The sequence below is a fragment of the Eumetopias jubatus genome, unplaced genomic scaffold, assembly GCF_037043125.1.
Source record: "Eumetopias jubatus isolate StellerSeaLion01/CBP00866 unplaced genomic scaffold, mEumJub1_p1.0 scaffold_4, whole genome shotgun sequence".
In the NCBI taxonomy this organism is placed as follows: domain Eukaryota; kingdom Metazoa; phylum Chordata; class Mammalia; order Carnivora; family Otariidae; genus Eumetopias; species Eumetopias jubatus.
The window spans coordinates 174338138-174360771 of NW_028274810.1; the positions used below are offsets into that span (position 1 = coordinate 174338138).

The window sequence follows — 22634 nt, forward strand, 5'->3', positions numbered from 1 at the left end:
TGGCTGGGTCTGTGTCCTAACATCTTTTAATTAGCACACTGCAAATCTAATCAGTGTAATAAACGCTATTAATCTTCCTTTTCACTTATTTTCTCCCAGCACATCATTTAGGCTTTCTCTGGGCTTCTGTGACAAACACTATTCCAACTACGTTCTGGGCGATGTATTACCTCCTACAGCACCCAGAAGCTATGGCAGTGCTGCGTGACGAAATTGACCATTTCCTGCAGTCAACAGGTCAAAAGAAAGGGTCTGGATTTCCCATCCAGCTCACCAGAGAACAATTGGACAGCCTGGTCTACCTAGGTAATTTATTTTTATCTGTTATGAAGAAAAGAAGGTACCTCTCTGCAAACTCAGTTTATCACTCAAAGCTGTTTACCAAGAGGTGGAGGACACAGCTGCCTAATTGACATAATAACACCCATTTACATCAATTATAAATTATGTAGTTTATAGCTGTAGATACTCTCATTACATGTAAACATTAAGGCCTAGGTAATTAACTATGCAAGGTATGCAAAAGGCTAACCCAAAGCTTTGCAATTATTTGAAAAAAAAGTTTATGCCTATTAAGTCATTTGATTCTGAGCATCTGTTGGTGTGCTAACACTTTCCAAACACTGCTACACTATCTTGACAAGAAAGGTATTTGGGGATTGAAAAAGAGAGTATTTCAGATCTTGTGTACAAGATGTAGTTATTCTTCCCTAAAATGGTGTCTATATTTTCAGGCAGAGATTAGGATGTTTTATACAGCTTGAAGTGTATGATTCTCAAAAAGGTAGTAAAAGTGATTTCCCCTGGAACTTCCTGCTTTAAACGTACTTGGGGGAGAAAAAGGAAGAAGAAGGTAGGAAAAAAAGGGAGACAGGAAGGAAATAAGAAGCAACAGCTACTAATTACTCCATGTGAAGTGTCAATATTTTATAAAATATTCACTGACTCATGAGATATGCATGGTCACTATTTCAAATATGTTTGAGGTCAGGAATGACTAAGTCATTTTTCTATTTCTATGTAGACCTATACGCCAGTGATTTGAGCTTTTGATGACAATGGATTGCATTCTTCTTTACTGGTTTTGATAAGACACTTCATATCTTTATATGAATAAACTTTAACTCCCCAAGTTAAATTCCATATGAACAAGTTATTTTCTGTCCCTTCTGTATTGACATTTCCTCCTGTGATATCCTTTACTATACAATAATCCAAGACCCTTTGGACGCATGTAAGAGTAAGTCTTTATATATCTCTGTTGCTTCACTCCTCTGATAATGTAGGCAAGTATTTTAGCCTATGGTGGCCTCAATTGTTTATCTTTTAAGTGTGTTCCAGGTGCTTTGATGGGAACTTCTGGGAGCCAAGAACTTACAGATCTTGAGTAGTGTTGATTGTCGGGCGACATTAAAAAGACTGGCCCATTTGTTCTAGAGAATGTTCCCACTGAGTAGGCTAAGACCCATCAGAGGCAATAGCAGGAAACTTGTCTTGTACTGACAGTGGGTTAGCTCGTTCAATCAATTGGGATAAATGTGTCACCTTCTAGTTTGTTGTTTTTTAGCATACATTAGCAAAGTCATTCTATATTTGCTCGGTGAAAGAAAATAATCCCAACATTTTAAAAATACAAATATTAATTTGGTTTTCTTTGCAGAATTATTGATGAACAAATCCAAAAAATTTGCATAAAATTCTGGGCAGTAATCTTCACATGGATACACATTATTTTGGGGGTAGAAGATTTATAGTTCTATGAAAATCAAGGTTGCTTTCCTATGTATTCAAGTAATTTCAGTTGTATTTTATGAATCAGATGATGCATACTGGAAACTAGAGCAAATAAACTTAAAGGAATATGTGTTTGTATTCTGTACACAGTTATTACTTTTAAAAATTTAGTTGAAATTCATCAACTCTCTTCTTACTTTCAGTGTGTTGTTGAAAGAAAAGATCATTTTTTAAAATGACGGTATTGAAGCAGAAATGTTTAAATGTATTTGGTCAGAAAAAATGGCAAGTTCCAGCACTACACTTTGGGTCCGTTTAAGTCCATAGCTAGAGCTAGAGATTTGCATGCTTGGAGCCCTCATAAATTTGTGGCTCCCTTATCAACAAATGAGCAATAACGATCCCAAGAGAGTATAGATCTACCTGGATAAAGGAAGCACCTTCAGCAATCTAGAAAAGGTGGATGTTTGTTCATCGTGACCTTGGTTACCAGCAGAGGCCAGTGTTGTTCATTACGAGAATTTAACCTTCTAGAAAATAATGTGCATTTTTTTCTTACATGAGATAGACAGTTTTATGCAGATTGAAACAAATTTTTGTATGAATCAGTTACACAACAGATAACCTCTGCATCTAGTCGCAGTTCAGTTGTGAATATTCCTCTATATCAGAAGAGTATGACTATATGTACAAAGGGAAGATTTATAGGATTAAATATTTGCAGTGTACGCCATGGTATGGGTGTATGTGTTTCCCCTTTTTCACGTCCCTAAGGACAGAGGTCTATGTATTCCAAGTGCATTTCTTTATAAAGAAAGCCGTCTTTAATTTTTAGTATTAGAAGGAAAAAGATCGCAAGCATGAAATGAATGCTGCTTTTTTTTAACGAGTAAGAAGAAAGAAGTTTTTTTTTAACAAAGATTTTGCATGTCAGCATACACTGATTATACAGTAAGGTTGAAAGGAAAGTTAGAATGCCATAGAAATGAGTGCCTTATTCCTGAACAAGAATGATTTCTCTTCTTTAGAGTGATTACAGAAGACAAAGCCCAATGGGACATAGGTTTATTGTGATGCAAATCATTGTGCATATATTATTGACATTTGTGGCTCAGTCCTGTAGGCCTTACATGTATCAAATTTCCTCTGACATCATATACACTTAATATCAGCAAAAGTTAAAATATGTAACATAGATTGGGCTTTTAAGTACCAAGCCTGTTTAAGATTACTCAAAGCAATCATCTGTTGTAAGAGGTTGTGAGGGATTTATGCTTTTTTCCAGTCCTCTTGAGAATCTTTCTTTAAAACCATTCTACCCTTTTCTTTTAGATAAAGAAAAACACAACTTTCTATTTTTGTATATTTAGGTACCTTATCTTATTATAAGGACTCTGCTTATCATGACCTCACTAAAATTTTATATCTCTGTGTTTAGTAAAGGTCTCTACAGCAAAATTTAAATATAATTTTAAAAATAAGTTAGTAACTACAGTGAGACTCAGGTAAATGTCAGTGGGGGCCTAAATCTCAACAGGAAGAGTTGCTGTTTGAACGGAAGTTTGAGAAACCCTGAGAGAAAAGTACGAATTTTTCAGTTTTCTGGGAAAGAAAAACCTGGGGTGGAGGTAGGATTTAGAACTATAGATTTCCAAGACAGGGAAAGGAAAAGGAGAAAAGATGAGTCAGAGAGAAGCTAAGACAAAAAAGAGAATGCAAGGAGAGGAAGCTCTAAATCGGAATTTTGACAAATGAAAGCAGATAACCTCACTGGAGTACTACTTCTGACTTCCACGTTTACCTAGATAATGTATATACATGACTTAAAAAGTATGGGTTCAATAAATGTCATCTATTTCTATCACCAAAATAATCTTTAATCTCAGTGCTATCTCTACTACAATGTGCATGTTGTGTTCTTCATTTTCAGTTATTTGTGAACCAAGCTGGTTGCAAATTCAAGTTTATCTTACCCCACAGGCATGCTCTCTCTGTGCATCACACATGAAAAAAACAAACCTGCTTTAAGTAAGAAGAACGTAAGTCAAAGTGGATTATAACTTCTGAACTGAATAACTGAGTAATTCAGGCGAATTGCAGGCACCTAATTTTGTTCAATTACATATCCCCAAAATGAGAATAGTCACACATGTGGTGGTAGTGAGGGATATTGCAATAAAAGGAGGTGCTATAAAACCAAAGCTCAGCAAAATTTGCACAACTTTCTTAAAAGGAGATCATATATTATAAAATGTACCCCTAGAATTATAAGCCTGCAGTGATTCTCCAACAAAATTCTATCAAAAATTGCTAAGCCCATTGTTTGTAATTAGTAAGGAGAAAGAAACAGAAAGAAATGATCAGTTAGAAAAGATAAAGATCCTTGAATAACAAGTGATGAGTATTAGATGTAGTCGATATTAAATATATTAATGACCGCAAAATTTTAAGGCAATTTTACGGACTCAAACGTTGTTTCATGTGATCTTCACCAAAATACTGGGGGGATTGGGGCAGCGATTATTTTGTCATGATTTTTATAGATGAGAAAATACCAGGATGCTAAATAACTTGGATGGAGATAAAGGGTTTTCTGGCCACCCCCAGGCTTCTCTTGGGCTTGTCTGATAGCAGAATCCTTGGAGTCCTTTTTCATTGTCTTAGCTGAGAGAGGGGAGGGATTCTTTGTATCTTGATTTAGCAAAGCTAGCCATGATATGCACATGTACGAGATCAGATAATTTGAACAAGATAATGATAGAGTTAACTATATTTTTAATTTCCAGATGAGACAGTACGAATGACAATATTAACAACTATTTATTATGTGATAGGCACTGTGCTACCTGCTTTACATATATTAGCTTATTTAACCCTCAAGTATTATTATCTTCATTGAATTATTAGACAACAAGATTCAGAAAGATTAGTTAACCAAGTCAAGGCATGCAGCTAGATTGTGGTAGAACCAGAAATTGATGCTCGGTCTCACTTAAAAGCTAGCCCATAAATACTGTCACTGCAAGGGGAAAATGCTCCAGAACTGTGCCAGAGACATTGACCACTATTTTACAAGGATATGGATCACTAAGGTTCACATCAGAATCTTGTGGGTGTTTTTTTAAATAAAAATAAATTTTTCATTTTAGAATAGGTTTAGATTTACAGAAAAATTACAATGATGATAGAGTTCCTATATACCCCCCCCCACACACACATACAGTTCTCATTAACATCTTCAATGCGGTTGTTTGTCACAGTTGTGGGTATTATTTTGAGAAAAAGTTCATTTAATATTAAAAATAATTGTGTATTTGAAAAATCATACAGGGACACCTGGGTGGCCAGTTAACCATCTGACTCTTGATTTTGGCTCAGGTCATGATCTCAGGGTCATGAGATCAAGCCCCACATTCAGCTCCACACTCAGGGGCGAGTCTGCTTGAGATTCTTTCCCTCTGCACCTCCTCTTGCTGGCACATGTGTATGCTCTCTCTCTCTCTCAAATGAATAATTTTAAAAGAAAAGAAAAATCGTACATAATTTAGACAATAAATTTAATAAAACCCTCTTTTCCAATGGATATATTCAGGAAGTATGAATTCTTCTTCATTTAGAAACTTCTTTCTGGAGAAGGAAAGAGAGAGTTGTCTTTCACCAGAGATCAGATATTGAGATTTTTCTAGGTAAAGAAACGTTGATCAAAAAGTGAAAAAGACCAATTTGAATGTGTATCAAATTATCAGTTCAGCACAAAGCTAAGAGGCTTAGATAATACAATGACTACTAGAAACAGGAATTGAGAGGGAAACTGAGAATGCAAAGAATTGTACTTAGGTCAAGCATCAACTGCCTAAGACTAGGATGAGGAAATGTGTGGCTTAGCAGAAAAGTGTTTAAAGTGGTGGTTCTTAACCTTGATTACTCATTGGAATCAACCGAGGAGCCTTAAAAACTACTCATACCTGATCCCACCCCCAGAGGTTCTGATTTCATTGGTTTGGGGTGCAAGCTGATGGCTTTAAAAGCTCCCCCGGGTGATTCTAATGTGCAACCAAGGTTCAAAACCACTAATTCAAAGGTTTAGTTAATGCAGTGGTTCTTATTCCATTGGTCTGGAGTGGAGCATTTATTTTTTTTAAACCATTTCAGGTGATTGTAATGGGCAGCCAGGGCTGATAACCTCTGGAATATCAGAAAACTTAAGACAAGTCAGTGGTGATATGATTTCAAAAATCAGTTGTTCCTCTGCTTCCAACAAAACATTAATAGAAGTGTCTGGTATGCAAGGTAAAGAAAGTAGTTCCTCTCTACATTTCTAGTTGAAACACCACACCCACTTCTGCCACCTTTTAAGAGGAAGGTTGGCTAATTGATTTCATCCAGGATGTCAAAAGACTAAAGGCCACGTCATCTCTGACATACAGTTTAAAAATGACGTGATAGTTGTCTTTAAATATTTTTAAAGGGCTGTCATGTGGAAGAGGGATTAGAATTTCTTTCTTTTTTTTTTTTTTTTTGCCCTTGTCTTGTCGAAAGGGTAGAAATTAAAAGGAGGAAAATTTCAGCTCAGTACGAAAAATAACTTTCTACTAAAGTGGACTTTCTGAATGCCATCTTTAGAAGTATCTGCTCAGAAATTGCGCAGAATCCTCTCGAGGACGTTGTGGCGCATTCCTGTTTATATGCACCTCCCAACTTTGAACTGTCCAGATTGCAGTGTCTACGAAGGCCAAATCCATATGCTTTGTTTTCTTTTTTTTTAACCAGTAGAAGTGGTCCAGTGCCCTGAACAGAGTAGGACCTTAATAAACATTTATTGAACATATGAATGTTGAATTTACCTTTCTGTATATTTCAGCAGGAAACTAAAGGTTGTGTCTGCAATTCAGAGTAAAAGTAAACATTTGTACCAATTCAGATTTATTCTTTATTTAAAATACAGTTGTTGAGCTAAAAATTAGTTATTTGCTTCAAGTTATCTGATTATTTCTTTTCTTTAAGATTTATTTATTTATTTGAGAAAGAGAGAGAGCACACACACAGGGGGAGGGGCAGAGAGAAAATCTCAAGCAGACTCCCCACTGAGCGGGGAGCCGGGCACGAGGTCAATCCTACCACCCTGAGATCATGACATGACCCCAGCCAAAACCAAGAGTTGGACGCTCAACCAACTGAGCTACCCAGCGTCCATGATTATTATAATTTCTAATTTACTTTCTCACCTGTCTTAAAGGCAGTTATGTAAAAATGTGCACACACATCTGGAGCCTTGCTCCATTTCTTCACACCTTCTAGAGCGCTGCCCGCAGATCCTCCTGTCCTCACTCCTCGTCCACCTTTGTAGGACCGCCCAGTGTTCAGCCCCAGTGGACCGTGGTGGGCCCTGGCTGTCCATTTCACTCCAGCTATCGCTGCTATCCACTGATCATCATGACTAATCAGATGGTATGACAGTCTGCACCAATCATTAAGATGACCCAAATTAACAGCCTGGCCATGTCACAGTACATTCATTCCACATATACAGACATGGCCTAAGTGTGAGGCAGAAACTTGGATGTGCTTATTTGTATTTGCATCGTTACATGCATTATTGATTGTCATGAGCTGCTTCAACGCTTTAAATCTGCAAATGAGAATCATCTGTTAATTATTACAGCCAGAATGGAGATCTGAGGGCAAAAGACAAAGTGTACATGCCTTTTTCTACCAGCATATCCTTTCGTTTGCCATTTTCCTTCACAGTTACATGGTAAAGCATTTTAGCGCAACACATTCCCCAGCTTTTTGCTTAGAAGGGATACTTAATCAGAATGTTTTTAGATCCGGAAAAGAGAAACAGATCTCTCCTAGCCAGGTGAAGAAGGTAGTTCAGGCTCTGAATTGTAAGTTCATGGTGGGAATTCTGTAATCCAATTTCCTACTGTATACTGGTTAGTAAAGCTCAGTTCTTGACAAAACACAGGCAGCCTTATCTTAATCACAATTCCAATTGTTGGCACCTTGTGGTGCCTTGTGTAAATTATCCCCCAAATATTTGCATTCTTGATAGCCATTTCTCTACAATGCATTTAATAAGTAGAGGGTCCTATTACCTGCTAAATGTTAGTATAAATTAACAATCCATTATGTACAATAAGTTTTATAAAACATTTACAGATAGAGATCATGTTTAATTAAAATTAACTTGCATATGAAAGCCAAGTGCACTAATGATCACAATGACCTTTTATTACCTACAGTCCCTTGTTTTGGCTGGATGATTGACAGCTTGCTGTTTGGCTACCATGTTGAATTTCAGCTGACAAGACTTTTCATTTTAACTCAATTTGCCCGCCTATCACAAGCTGGTGGCAGGCCAGACCCAAGTCACCCAGCTTTGCCTCAGCAGCTTGCTCTACTTCTCATTAGTACGCATTTATTCAGTGGAAATTGGAAGACAAATGCTTGAAGGCATGTGAACTAAGTATAGCAAATTAGGTTTAAAGACTGAATATTTATAAGTATATGGAAAGTTTTTTTTTTTTTTAATTCTAGAGCGAATTGAGAACTGAGTGCTAGCTTTGGTATAAAAGAAATGAAGATAGCAGGGGGAAGGAGGATTCTAAGAATAACAATACTATAAGCTTTTTCTTTCCATTTTGGAAATATGTAAAATCTCTCTGACAACACCTTATCAAATACCAACCTGGCCTCTCTTTCGTGGAGTGCTTGCACAATGAAGTTTAACACCTCGTGTGTGAGAAGGGGGGGAAAAATGAGGGTCATGTTCATTTGTTGCTTGGTTATCCCTTGGTATGTTTTAAATTGCCTTGTTTGTTCGGCAGTAGCACAGAAACAGATGTTGCTCTCCCGTGCAGGATAATTTACTGTACCTCCTGGTGCAGCATGGAAGTCCTCCCAGGGCCCAGCTGGTCTGTCAGTGGCACTGGCTGGTGTCTGCTCAACTATGACAACTACAAGTAGAGGCTGCAATTTTTTTTATTGTGCAGTTGTCATTCTTCTCAACATATAGCTCTGCCCGCGTCCTTACTGGGGCTGGTGGAAAAGCTGCTGGCTTTTGTGTCTGTACGTTGTAACGCAGAGCCACGGAAGCTCCCCCCTCCATTGTTGATAATAATGCAACTCATTACTTTTGTCATCTAATGATTATCGGCATGATCGCTCAGAGCGAGAGCCAACCTCGTCTTGCACACATAACTGGTACTGGAAGGTAAAACAGATTTGTCATTTACGATCTGACCGCTAAGCCACACTTTGGGCTCCATTATTGTGATTAACTTCTGCATAAGATATGCTTGCCCAATTGTCATTTGCGATCCCGCAGTGGGCGCAAGCTGCCATGCTTCCCTCGAGCCCATTGGCCAGTCGGATGGGACCATGTTATTCGGACTGGTAAATGCCTGCCCTGCCACAGAGCCACCCCACAATGATTTTGCTTTTGCATTTCTTCTTCCCACACGCCTACTGGACTTGGGGGAACAGCACCGCTACATATGTCAGCTACCATTTCACACCACAGGCGAAAATGGTGCTGTGCTGTTGTTGATCCAACAGAGCCAGCAGCCGTACCTGGGAAGCCGACCCTTGCTTTTCACCATAGAAATGTTGGTCACTGGTGTCCTGCCAGCTGAAATCCGTCATGTCAAGTGCCTTGTGGCTATCTGCAGTAGGGTCCACGTTCCAAAACCAAAGTTCTTTTCTGGCCTCATCACCAACAAACCGATTTGACTCTGCCTGATTATAATAACGAAGGCAGTCCAAAAGAATATGCACAGCTTCACTGTACGTCACATTGAATCACCACACTGGCCACACAGAGTGGACCGCAGCCTCATTTCTTTAGACAAATGCACGCTGAGGGGAAAATGTCCAGGGAGAAGGCACCCAAAGCTACTTGATATCCCTGTGCAAGCTCTGCGTAGATTTAAATTTTAGTGAAATAGCATTTATTTTTCTTTCTTCGCTGATGCAAGCCCTCACTGAACTGACCAGTGCACTGCTATAATCTAATAATTGAGTACTCTATGTTTCTGAGCTTTGCTGAACACCAAGAAATTGGTGTGTGTGTGTGTCTAAATTGCAAGCCATAAACACAACGATTTGTTACCATGTGAAAGGGGGAAGATGCTCAACTGGAGCTCTTTTTCACATCGCTGATTAGAAAGAATCAAGCTTTATATTCTAGGACCCATTCACGCTGGTGAAAACATAGTCAGTTTTGATTATGAAGACAGAGATGCAGACCTAGACAGGAGCTACATGCTGATATGCATGCTATCAGAATGATTTATGCAAATTATGCATATTATTCCCAAAGGAATTCCTCCTCAAACTGCCAGGATAAATTGCCGGAAATTAGCCATAAAATCTGTCGTGCTAGGAGCAAAAGGTGAAGGCCACTGGGAAAGCAAGGACATTCAGCTTCTGGAATCTTCCAGGTTATGATGGTGGCTATTATTTTCTTTGGATGCTGAGGAAAATACGGTTTTCTTCTGAATCCTATGAAAGTCTTCTTTGAAATTTTTCCAACAAATGCTGACCCACATTTTATTTACAGCTAGCATAAAAGAAATTAAGTGTTAAGCCATTGAAGAAAGCACTACTACAGTTACTTCACTATTAACTGCCTAAGTGGTTATTAAATACCTAAGCCTGGCTTTAAAGATGTAGCTGTTCTGAAGGGTGGTAAAGTAACCCACCAGCAGTGTTCTTCAGCTGGGAGATGGTTTTAATGTCCAATGGATATACCTATCACACAGCATTTCTCTCTTGCAAACCTTTCCTTCCTACAAAAATCCTAGCTAATAACCTGTCTGCCCAAGTACAGCACAGCAGCATTCTGTCTGTGATTGGGGCCAGGTCACAGCTCTCTCCCCCGCCTCCTCATTGCTCTGGGAGTCCAAGACCACCATGGCTCTCCCCTTGGTCCTCAATGGATCTGATTAGAAAAGGGTTCCCTTTTCAATCAAAGCTATTGGTAATGAGCTTAATGACAAATTGAGAACACTGTTCAGGAGCAGTCATGTTTTAATAAGCTGTTGCTTGCTTGTGTCCTTCAGAAAGCACCGTTCTCGAGGTTTTACGACTATGCTCATTTTCAAGCATCATGCGTTTTGTTCAAGAGGATTTGACTCTACAGTCAGAGACACAGGACTACTGTTTGCGAAAGGGGGACTTGGTAGCCATCTTTCCTCCAGCCATACATTATGACCCGGAAATCTTTGAAGCTCCAGAGGTAAACAAGCATTAGGCAGTCTTGTTGCTACTTCTTAGATAACTGCAAGCACATTCCTCTTCCTCACACTGTCTTTCTGTGGGTTCCTTCTGCCACCTCGTTCCAGAAGGAATTTGAGACGGATTGATGACTTCTGTTCTGCCTTCCAATGGGAAAATTTTCCTACTTACTGAAGTGTTTCCTAAGGATCCCTCTTCAAAGGTTTTGTGGTCTATAAATAGAAATAGAATGATGAGACTAAATGCTGGCTTCTTCAAATGAAATGGGCATTTTACGTTGACCATCATTACCTTTAGGCCAAAAATAGGTTTTGCTTGGCAGAGAATTATTGAAAACCATGGAGGGCTAGCTAATGACAGGTGGCTTAGAGAATAAAGAATGAGGACTGTTTTGCTAAGTGTTTCTAGAGTGGGGTTTACTGTCCCCAGATCGAGCACCATCATTGCCGTAGTTAAGCCCATATACTTTTTCACCTCTTACCAAAGGTATATGCCCCTTTTTGATCAATCAGGATGGCATTATGAACCTGAGATTGTAAAGCTGCTGCTCACGGGTGAAGCTCTGAGGGTAATTGTGTCATCTCCTTGTATTTTTTTCTGAAGCTGGAGTTAATGAATATCAAAGACTGGAAATTAATCCACCCTGGCTCATCCCTTAATACCACTTCAGAGGTTCACCACCTGCATGCAAATTGAATGCAGTCATATTCTGCCTGTGTGTCTCATGAAGTACTGTTTTTACTACAGTGGTTTTGTATATGAAATGCTATTTTTCAAAGGTAAACTTCTGTGCTCTTTTTGAGCAGTTCATAAGGGGATCACTTTTAAACCATTTCTAGGTTAGATGTTTTGCAGCCACGCTAGATGAAAATAGTGTTGAATTTTGGAAATTAATAAGAAGAGGACAGACTCCAAATACAATGAGATAATTTGCCTCTATTTCATGAGCAAAGGCAAAATTTTTTAAGTGAGGGGGAAAGTATACATATGGTTTCTATGTGTTTCAGAAGAAGAGGCATTATATGTAGGTGATAACAAATCAGAAGTAGGGTATTAGTAAGTGAATGAACATTCTGTGGAAAACTAGCTTTGTCTCCACATTTGTAAATATAAAAAAAAATTATTCCACGCAGATATTCAGTAAATAGGGCAAATAATAACTAATATTTAAAAAATATTTTAATTTTAACTTTTATTTCTATCTATAGTTTTTTTATTTAATGTCTATTTATTATTTTCATTATGTGACTGTTCCACTAGTCATTGTTTACCATTCATATCATGATAGTAAAATCAACATTAAAGTTATCAGCAAATACACGATAAATGTTTACCAATTTACCGCTGTTTTTGCGGTACTGTTCTTTGGTCTCCAAAATTAACTAGCTAGTTTTTTTGCCAACATTGTTTTCTTGAAATTAGTTGTGGAATGCTGATCATTATTGGCACAGAAAAATATGACATGGTTCAGAATCATTTTTATATGATGTGGCAAGGTCTTACATAATCATTCATTCTATGAACATTTACTGAGCACCTACTGCTATCAGAAAAATAGATTTATTCCTGTCATTTTTATGAACTTGGGATGACAATAAGTAGGTGCTATAGATGCTCATAGAACAGATGCCCATCTGAAACCACCATCCATTGACAGTAAAAAAGAGAAGGAAATCCTGGGAAATTCTGTCCTTGGCCATTTGTCACTGAGAACACAGACCCAGAAGCTCTTCAGAGGCTCATATTCCCCACTGCCTATCTTTTGCACCCTATAGATCTTGAACGGGAAGACCAGGCCTTAGATATAGAAAACAGACAGTAGCTATGAGTCCAGAAACTTGAAGAAGACCAGCTCCAGATGTAAGTATAGTTCTTCTTTGAGTACACAGATACTGAAGAGCCTTCGCAGAACATAGGTTCTCCCAACCCAATGAGGCATGATTTCAGGATGTTCAAGCCCAAGAGACTCTAGAATATCACATTCCAAAAAGAGTCCGTGGCCTTCCTTCACACACCTCTCTATTCCTAGAATGTTCCTATTTGTCCACTCAAAAGGTTCCAGATTACTCCACAAGAATCACCCTTGATCACCGCTTCTTTGGCAGTGTTCCTGATTCCCACCTCATTACGTTCCTCAGAGAATTTGCCATTGCCCACTCTGTGGCCTGTTGTACCTTTGTTATAGTGCATACCACCTGCTGTTTTCCAATTATTTGTTGGTTTGTCTGTGCTCCCATAGGCTGGAAGCTCCAGAAGTGGAAAGACCCCAGCACTCACTGCCTTCTCTGCATTCTCAGTGCCTAGTATACGAGGGTGTCCACAGGGCGAATAAATAAGGGGATGCTGGAAGGGATGAATGCTCTGAAAGTGAAAATACACTTCAATTAGAATTTTAAATCACCACCGATATTGCATATTCAAATATGTACTGGGCCTAACTAGAACAAATGGATGAAGTGGCTTGTGTATAAATGTAACAATACTATCAGGAGTGGTAAAATCTATGAGGAAAGGAGAGCCCAGAGGTATCTAAATAAGACCATTTGGCTACTTTTGAATTAGCCTTCAGCTCTTACAGGCACATAGGCCTAGCATGGCTGTCATTAAAAAAAAAAAAAAAAACTCAGAAAACAGATTTTGGGGTAAACTTTAGAATTTTTAAAGGTTTGGATAAACAATGTTTAAAAACACAACATGGGCTAAACAAAAAGTGTTTGGGGACCTAATTTGGTCTATAAGCTATCAACATGTAACTTCTGTGTAAAGAATTATTCTTTTTCTGAGTATTGGGTGCTTAGTTTATTGTAATAATAGCCACTTAGGTGGCTCTTGCCTATATGGGAAATCAATTGGCAACTAAAATTGAAGACCATGAGAGAGAGAGCACAGGAAACACCCCTTCTCAGTTTTCTTTTCCCTCTCTTCGTTGGTCTAAATGCTGTTCAAAAAAGCCTAGATAATTTAAGAATAGATAGCTTTTTAAATTTTTCTGAAGGCTTCCTCAACTTTACATCTATTATTAGCCAGAATTCAAGCAACTGGCGCTCAAATAATTGGTAAATGGTGATGATTTCCTTTCTGCCAAAATGCAGCATCCCAACCTGGAACTATGAAGAGGAGCAAATCTATTGGTTGGTTTTTCTGTGGCCAGAGGTGGTAAGGTACAAAGGGAAGCCTGGAAACACTGTTGAGCCATAGGGAAGAAACAGCAAACTTTTAGGGTGGTAACACTTTATCACAGCCATGTAGCCTCCTAAAGTAAGGACACAGGGAAACAACAAAGTAATTACAAAGCCACTGGAGCACTCCCAAAACTTCTGAAGCTGAAAGACCTTAGCTGACCTCATGCAAGTCTGCCCTATCTAACTTCTCAGCCGTGTAGGGACTCTGAAATGATAAAACGAATTTGAAAGCCCTTGAATAAATTCTAAATCACTATAAAAACTGTTGTCTCAATATTGTTCTGATTATTGTCACTGTTCTACAAATATGCTAGTCATAACAAATGAGGAAATACTCTTAATTTTTTGTCTGTACCTCAAATTGGAATAGAGATCATGCCACCAGTCTACTTCAGGGAAACAAATGTATACTGAGCATCTGTTATCCAAAAAGTACTTTGATGGACATAATGGGGCGCACAGAAACTTAAAAGGTCCTTGTCTTTAAGAGCTTAGAGTTCAGGGAATTGGCCTTATCACACAGCTGTGTTCTCAGAGCTAAGTGCTTCGTGTTGAGAGGGTTTCTGCCATACCGGTAAATTGGCCTTCGTGCCCACTATGTTGGAATCAGCAGTGTGCTGGTAAAACAGCCCTCTGAAAAGCCCTGATTTTCTCAATGTTTGTGGTTTAAATACTCCCACGTGACTGATTTCATGTGACTAATATGAAGACCCTCAACGCAGAGCTGGGAGGAGATGTGCACACTCTCTCGAGCTAGTACAAACGAATTGAAATTTAAGTCATGCAGATAAAAAGGAACTCTGTCATCTTGCTCCCAGTAGGGCTGATTGTAAACCCAGGGCAAGAGTGTAGCCCCTTAGTCATCCACTCAAAACACTGGCAGTTCTTATTTTAGAAACTTTTCTTTCCTCTACTCTGGATTCCTACACCCAAAATGATAATTGAATGAATACGAACCCTGATTATATTGTATGTCACGCACCTCAGCAAGGCTACGTTTTAATGCCTTTTTAACTTCAGTGTTTCACATACAGGAAGTGCTCAAAACAAATCTCTTAAACTGAACTAAACACAATATTGGAGCACACAAATTAGGCTCCTCAGTCACTTGTACCAAAACTCTTTTCTATCCAGAAAATTGTATCATGTATCCAATCTTGATTTCTAGTGCTAAATATTATACCATTCTCTATTTATGAACGCTGAATATTCATCTACGCTTCATTCTCTACATGTTTATTTACTCATTCAATATCTGTGTTTTCTTCAGAAGCCTGAAGATTGCTTTTAAAATATACTTTATTGTCATGTATTTATTCATTAATTCAACAAATGTATATGGAACCTCTACTATGTACATAGCACTATGTTGGGTGCTTTGAAAATACAGAGATAAATAAGACAATGTGACAACTCCGATATCCTGGGATTTCTTGTCTCTGCCATCTCCTGTGGGTTAGCTCCATTGTCAACCTGGTGACCATAGCTGTTGCCAGCATCAGAATCACATAGAACTAGGTCCAGAGGAGAAGGGGTCATTAACCTTTTTTTTGTTCATTTGTTTTTCTTTGTTCACAAGAAAGGAAGTTCTATCAGATGTCCTCACAGACGTTTCCTCTGTAACAGTGATGAGATTTATTTACACACCCTATCCTCAGTCACAGGCCAGAGCAGTGTGATTACCGTGATGGGTGCCTAGACAAACTTCAGCAGAAGAAAGATGTTCAGAAGTCAACCACAAAAATTATGAGAGGAGTAATGGGGAATTACAGTGTCATACCCTTTCTTTTATGATTTCTCTATTCTCATCCGCTTAATAATATGGCATTTAATTGACTGTCTTCAGTTGTGAAGTGCTGAGCTATTAGGGTGACTGCAAAGAGTTTACATCAACATGACAAGGCCTGCATTTAAGTTCCTCCAAATGAATGCATGCACCTTGAGCTCATAACACTTTATTCTATGTCACTGTGACCCCAGAATCTTACAGGTGAGACTGTTATACCCCTTCTCTTTTTGGCAAGAACCAGACCATCTCCCTAGCCTCTGCCACAGGTCTGTCCTTTGGTTTCTGCTCTAGTTCTGCATGCCCTGACAATGGAAAACAAATTGAAAATAAATCTCAACTCAAAAATATATTTATGCCTATGTGCCCTTTGAGCTTGATGGTAGTAACAGAGCAAAAGAAGTTGGTCTTTCCTGTTCTTGTTTCATAATATAAACAACTAAGTAGGAATTTCTAAGATGTTTACTATAAAGAAATGGGATAGAAGGTGGTAGAAAACTAGAGGAGTGACATTGCTGATTGAGTAGAAATTTGAGGAAATTGAAGGTGAACACTACCTATAGGTCACAGGGATGGGGGAGCATCAATGCATTCATCCTACTGGCCTCTCAGACGGCAGTACATTCACTTTCACAAAGAAGAACAGGACAGCTATGAAATAAAGCAATTGTTGTCTTATTTATGAAATCGAGACCCTCTGAAGTCATAACCCAAGTCAAGTTTTCCTTTTGTATCTCCTGGCTTAATTAGTGTGGCAATAGTGAGATCTTTTTCCAACAAATTATTTCATGAGTAAGTTAACTTGAACTGATGTGACTATGTGAGGAGCTCCTGTGGAGCATTCTCTCCTCAGATTGGTCAGTGAGAAGGTGGCAGCACCAGTCCTTAACTCAGGCAAGCAGGCTTGGGCCCCAATCACGGAAAAGGTCATCAGGAGAGAGTACCATATTGTACTCTATCTCCAGTAACAAAGTGCATGTCAGCAAGAGTGTCCTAGTTCATTACTACAGGGGGGCACAGATATTTTTAGTTTAGCACTAGTTAGATCCTATTCAGATGCATCCCAGAACTGTCTGTGGGGGTGGAAAATACTTGTGTTCTAATGTAGATTAATTTGGCCCTTATGATTGCACCAACTTGCAAGTTGGAGGGGAATTGAAACCACCCATAGTGTGCTTTCCAAGCATGAATCTTTATCAAAATAGGTATCTAGGTGGAAGAAGACAAGCCCAGTACTTTTTAAAGGAAATTATTTTGATGGCATTCATATTGAGTGAGAAAATTAGATCATTTGCGATGGAGTCAGAATCCAGCCACATATTGTAGGGTTTTCACTGTAACATGAAATGCTTTCAGTCTGACCTGCTTCTTTGCCTCTGACTTCATGTAGTTCATATCAAACTTGTGTGCTGAGCAGGTCTAATGCTAATGAGCACCAAGTATAGGAAATACTTGGTCATTTTCATGCATGCCACATGCATTAATTTAATCAATGGCTTAATTCACCATGGGCTGAAATAAGGTCGTTTAGTTTCTTCTCAGAAACTCAAGTGAGAGTAAATTAATACCAGGCTAAACACCCTAGATAAACCAGTCCCGTAATTTTCTGTAACAAGTTAATGTAACTTATTTATGGAAACATACTGGAAATACCTGCCACCCTAGAGATAGCCCAAAGAGAGTCCATTGTAATAGCACCACGCTAGGAGAAATTCAGTACAACATCAAAAAACAAGCAAGATGGGTTTGGTGGCTCAGTTCCTCTATAGTGCTACATGTGAATTTCAAATTTCATTTTATGTCTATTTAACCCAAACATAAACACTGAATCCTAAGCTCACAGTCCTCATCCATCAGGAAGGACTAGAAAAAGCATATTAGGCAGCTCCTGTGGCCAATAGAAGTCAATATCCCGTGGCCGTGCAGGAGTCCTTACCTATTACCCAACATCAGTCCACCAAGTGGGACCATCTTAGGGAACAAAAACAGAGACTATCTCTACATGTAGGAGCCTCAGCATAAGAGAGAGATGCGAATTAGGAAGAGAAGTCATATAGGTATGTGCATTTATTTCACCATGATAAGGGAGAAGTCATTTCTTAGTAGCATTTGAGTTTTTTTGAAAGTTCATCCCCAATTTACACCTAGTCAAGTTTTACTCTCTGGGCGTTTGCAGGATTCAGAGGAGGCTTTTCAGAAAGACAGAGAGAGCGGGCAACTTTGTGGACCTGACCTCAAACTATTTCATGTAAATTTTGCACTTTAACTAAACTCCTTATCTCTTCTCTACAGGAGTTTAGGTTTGATCGTTTTGTAGAAGATGGTAAGAAGAAAACCGCCTTTTTCAAAAACGGGAAAAAGCTGAAGTATTACCTATTGCCATTTGGATTTGGAGCCAGCAAATGTCCAGGCCGATTTTTGGCAATTGTTGAAGTAAAGCAATTGTTGGTTGTACTTTTAACTTATTTTGATTTAGAAATAATTGATGCTAAACCTATGGAAGCAAACTACAGTCGCCTTTTGTTTGGTATTCAGCATCCAGCTTCTGATGTTTTATTTAGGTACAAAGTAAGATCTTAAAAGAAGTGATAAGGAAAGAAAAGAAATCTATCTGAACTAACCTAAATGTCCTCGGCTCATCTATCTGTCTTGAATTTCTGCAAATATAATTGCTTTGTTTGTTTGTTTGTTTAAAAAGTGCCAATTTATATTTGATCTGCGATCAGTCCAGTTCGTACTTGGTCACAAAACCCATCATAAACTAAAAGAGGATGTTGACATGAAAATAGACATCATAATCAGCATAATGATAAACTCAAAATAGCCTTTTTATGTTTTTCTACATATTGTGATTTTTGCTCATCATGCATGGTAAATGTACCACAATAAATTTGGCACTGTGGGATTTTTTTTAAGTCACTCAGATTCTTCTCTAATATGTAAAATCACACTTTATGTACTAGTGGAAATTTGTGCTGGAAATGGACACAGTCTAACAAATTCAAAATTCTCAGAGAAGAAGGAAACTAAATTTCCATGAGATAAACTGGATGAAAATGTTCCCTTCAAGTGTAATATCAATAATGTCTATATCACCTGGGTACTTTTGCCTTAAATGAGTTTTGCAGTAGATTAAATGCTCCAACTTCACTTCAATATTTAATCATCCATAAATGTTCTTTATTACTTTGTATACTATGGCTCAATGCAACAAAATTTCTCATTATGTAAGACCACTCATGTTAAGTTAGATACTGAGAAGATTTAATGTATAAGAACACACAGAACCTATTATATATTCAGCATTTGCCTGAGACGTTAGTATTAGGTTTGTCGTTAAGAGCAAATGTTAAAATCATGACAGGATTGATGGTAGCATTTGGTTTTAGTGTAAACTCTGAGGGCTATACCAGTATTGCAGTGAACTCTTTCCTAAATGCTTCCATTTATATAAACTGAGAAACCAGATCGCAGTATTTGTTCTTGACACATCACCTTTTGGACCTGGAGTTTATCTGTATTCTTTTGAGTTACACTGTTATGGAATGCAGTATAATTTTATATGCCACAGTGTAGCATTGTGTCCATGATTCAAAGCTTTCTAATTTCAGCTTACCCGGTGATTGGCATCTGACCTAAATGATGCTACTGTATTTAAACAGGAAAAGCAGGTAATAAAATTCAGTTAATTTGCGTTGCGTGGATTGGAACTTCTACGATCATGCTTTTGTTTTTAAGAAAGCAGATTATTAAAGTATCATTATAAAATACTTACAGTACTTAATAATAAGTAGATGTTCTAGCATTTATAGCCTCCTTCTTGAAGTACATGCTCTAAACATTTCTTAGTGAGGCTCTGCTAGCTAAACTCTGTTTTTGGTTGATCAGAAGCATCTTTACTTTTGCCCTTGTTCTTGAAAGATGATTTTTCTGTGCGCACAAATCTATTTTCTCCCAGCACTCTGAAGATTCTGCATGTTCTTATGGCTTCCATTGTTGCTATCAAAAGGTTAGCCATTAGTTTAATTATTCAGAGGGCAGTCTGCCTCTTCTCTCTGATAGCGTTAATGTGTTCTTTTTGTCTTTGATGTTCTTAGTCTCTATTTATCACGCTTGCATGTCACAGTGCCTCGAGTCTGAGAATGTGTCTTTCATCGGGTAGGAAATATTCTTAGCCATAACCTCTGAGTAGTACCTCTCCCAGACTCTATTAGATCCTCTCACTCTATACTCCATGTTCTTTGACCTTTCCTCCCCATATTTTCTACCTCTATTTTACATTCTAGGTAATTTGTTTAGATCTCACTGTGAATTTAGTCTCTATACTGTGTGCCTAATCTGCTCTTTATCTCATCCATGGAGTTCGTTTTTAGTTTATGGTACACAATTATAATTTGTCCAAGCAAGGCCCCTTTGGCTTTGTCTACTTATTCTATCTTATCTCTAATCTTCACCATTATACTTCTCCCCATCATAGGGAAACATTCTAATGTGTTTGATATTTGTCTTTTCATAAGTTTGTATTTTTATAAAACATATTACCTGTGTGCATGTTAATTTACATAAACGAATTTTCTATATGTGACATCCTTCTTAATTTTCTTATTAAGCTCTATATTTTTAAAGATATATTCATATTACTATATATATGTATATGTACATATATATTTAATCTGTTGCTTCTAACTGCTATGATCTCTTCACCCCCTGATGTAAACTGTATCCATCGGATACTTAATTTGGGGGAGAGGCCAAAGCAGGAACTAAAAATTCCTCCCCTACCTCTCCTCCCACTACTGTGTCCACCATCCTCTATCCCGGGCTGCCGCAAACTCTGTCCCCAACCCCTATAGTGTGCGCACACACACGCACACACAAACACACATACAGAGTCCGTGACTACCTTCATTCTCCTTGAGATGTTCTAGATCTGTTATGTTCTATCCTTAGGGCCTTACGACCCTCTCCCTTCTGTGGGTTGATTGATTTTGAGCCAGGGTACCAGCTCCCAACTTGTCAGCTTTCAGTTTTTCTGATCCCACTGAATTTGCTAATAAGTTCAATGATTTCATATTCAGTTTGAGAACTCTCTTTTGTTCTTCTTATCTGCCTGGTCATTTTTTTTTTAAGATTTTATTTATTTATTTGAGTGAGTGAGAGAGAGCACAAGCTGGGGGGAACGGCAGGCAGAGGGAGAAGCAGACTTCCCGCTGAGCAGGGAGCCTGATGTGGGGCTTGATCCCAGGACCCTGGGATCATGACCTGAGCCAAAGGCAGACGCTTAACTGACCGAGCCACCCAGGCGCCCACTGCCTGGTCATTTCTGATGTCTTTTTCCTTCATCATATGCTCAGTATCCTCTTCCATTTCTTCAAGTACATTAAGAAACCTATTTTATATTATGTATCTGATGTTTCTAAATCATTAGTGTCTCGTGGGTCTGATTCTATAGTTTGTTTGTTTCTGTAACTCTTACTCACTATGGCTTGTTTATTGAGCCCGTATTCCTTGGAATTTTATCTCTGGAAATTTTTTAAGACCTGAGTTTAAAACTCATTCCTTCAGGGAGAAGTTGATTTTTTTTTTTTGCCTGACTGCTGATGTTATTATCAAATTCACATCACTTTAAGTTTGCGGCTTGAGAGGGGATGAAGGGTGGGAGATACATAGGTAATGTGGGTTCTAGCCTTAAATCAGCTACAAAGCAGCCCTATGATTAGGAATAGATGGGAGACACTTTCTATTTTGTTTTGTTTTGTTTTGTTTTCCTTCACCATCGCTGAGAGAGGCAAGTCTACTGACAGTCTTGCTCTGTGGAGCAAGGTTTCTTTCTAGTTCACCTACTAAAGATGTTCAGTTTGCGAGTTCTTGGCTTTGTGTGGGAGTCTTTGATTTCACACACACACACCCAGCTTGGGCCCTAGGGTTTATCTTCTGCCTTCCACAAAGCATAGCCCATTCTTTTTATACTAGGAGGACATCTAGTCCACCATATGACCTGAAGTAGAAACCTCCATGTGCTTACATTTGTCTCAGTAGTACACTTTTGCGATGTTACAGAGAGAACACAGGAAATTATTCAATTCTAATTTATGCTTAACTTATAACTAGAAGTGCATACAGGAATTTAGAATAGAAAGTAAGAATAAACAAAATGGTTGAGAAAATATTATATAAAAGGAATGGATAGTAGAACCAAAACAAGAGAGTCCTGTAAAAGCCTTACATCTAGTCATTAAAGCGTGTTTATGAACAGAAAAAATGTCATGGAGAAATAAGTTAGAAGACATGGATTCCAGCTATGATATGACTAGTTTGTTATCATCGACAAATCATTTTGCCTCTCATTGCTTCAGTTCCTTATTTGCAAAATAAAAATAATAAGGACTTTTGACATGAGGGTTCATGATGAGGCTTAAACATAGTAAGATGTGTGAATTCATTTTTGAAAAGTGTAATGCAATATGCAAACATAAAGTTGTAAAGGAGATACTTTAACAAGTTGTGCCTTTTAAAAACTGTTCTTATGTATTTGTTAAAGGGAATAACTTTTTAGTCATTACATAGTTCATTATTCATTAATTCAATCAAACGTTTATTGAGCATTCCCCCTGTTCTAGATATGTTGTTATGTACTGGATTACCCTTCTTCAAGAACACACAATTTATTAGGGAAAACAACACATACACAA

At 38.2% G+C, this 22634-nt stretch overlaps 1 protein-coding gene across 1 annotated transcript in view; it reads left to right on the forward strand.

The window, feature by feature from the left end:
* CYP7B1 (cytochrome P450 family 7 subfamily B member 1) overlaps positions 1-18522 on the forward strand; it is a 178727-nt gene extending 160205 nt beyond the window's left edge. Inside the window, exons 4-6 of the mRNA XM_028112127.2 lie at positions 100-306; positions 10800-10975; positions 18235-18522. Of these exons, the coding sequence (XP_027967928.1) occupies positions 100-306; positions 10800-10975; positions 18235-18522 (671 nt within the window). The remainder of the gene's footprint in view (positions 1-99; positions 307-10799; positions 10976-18234) is intronic.
* The last annotated feature ends 4112 nt before the right edge of the window (positions 18523-22634 follow it).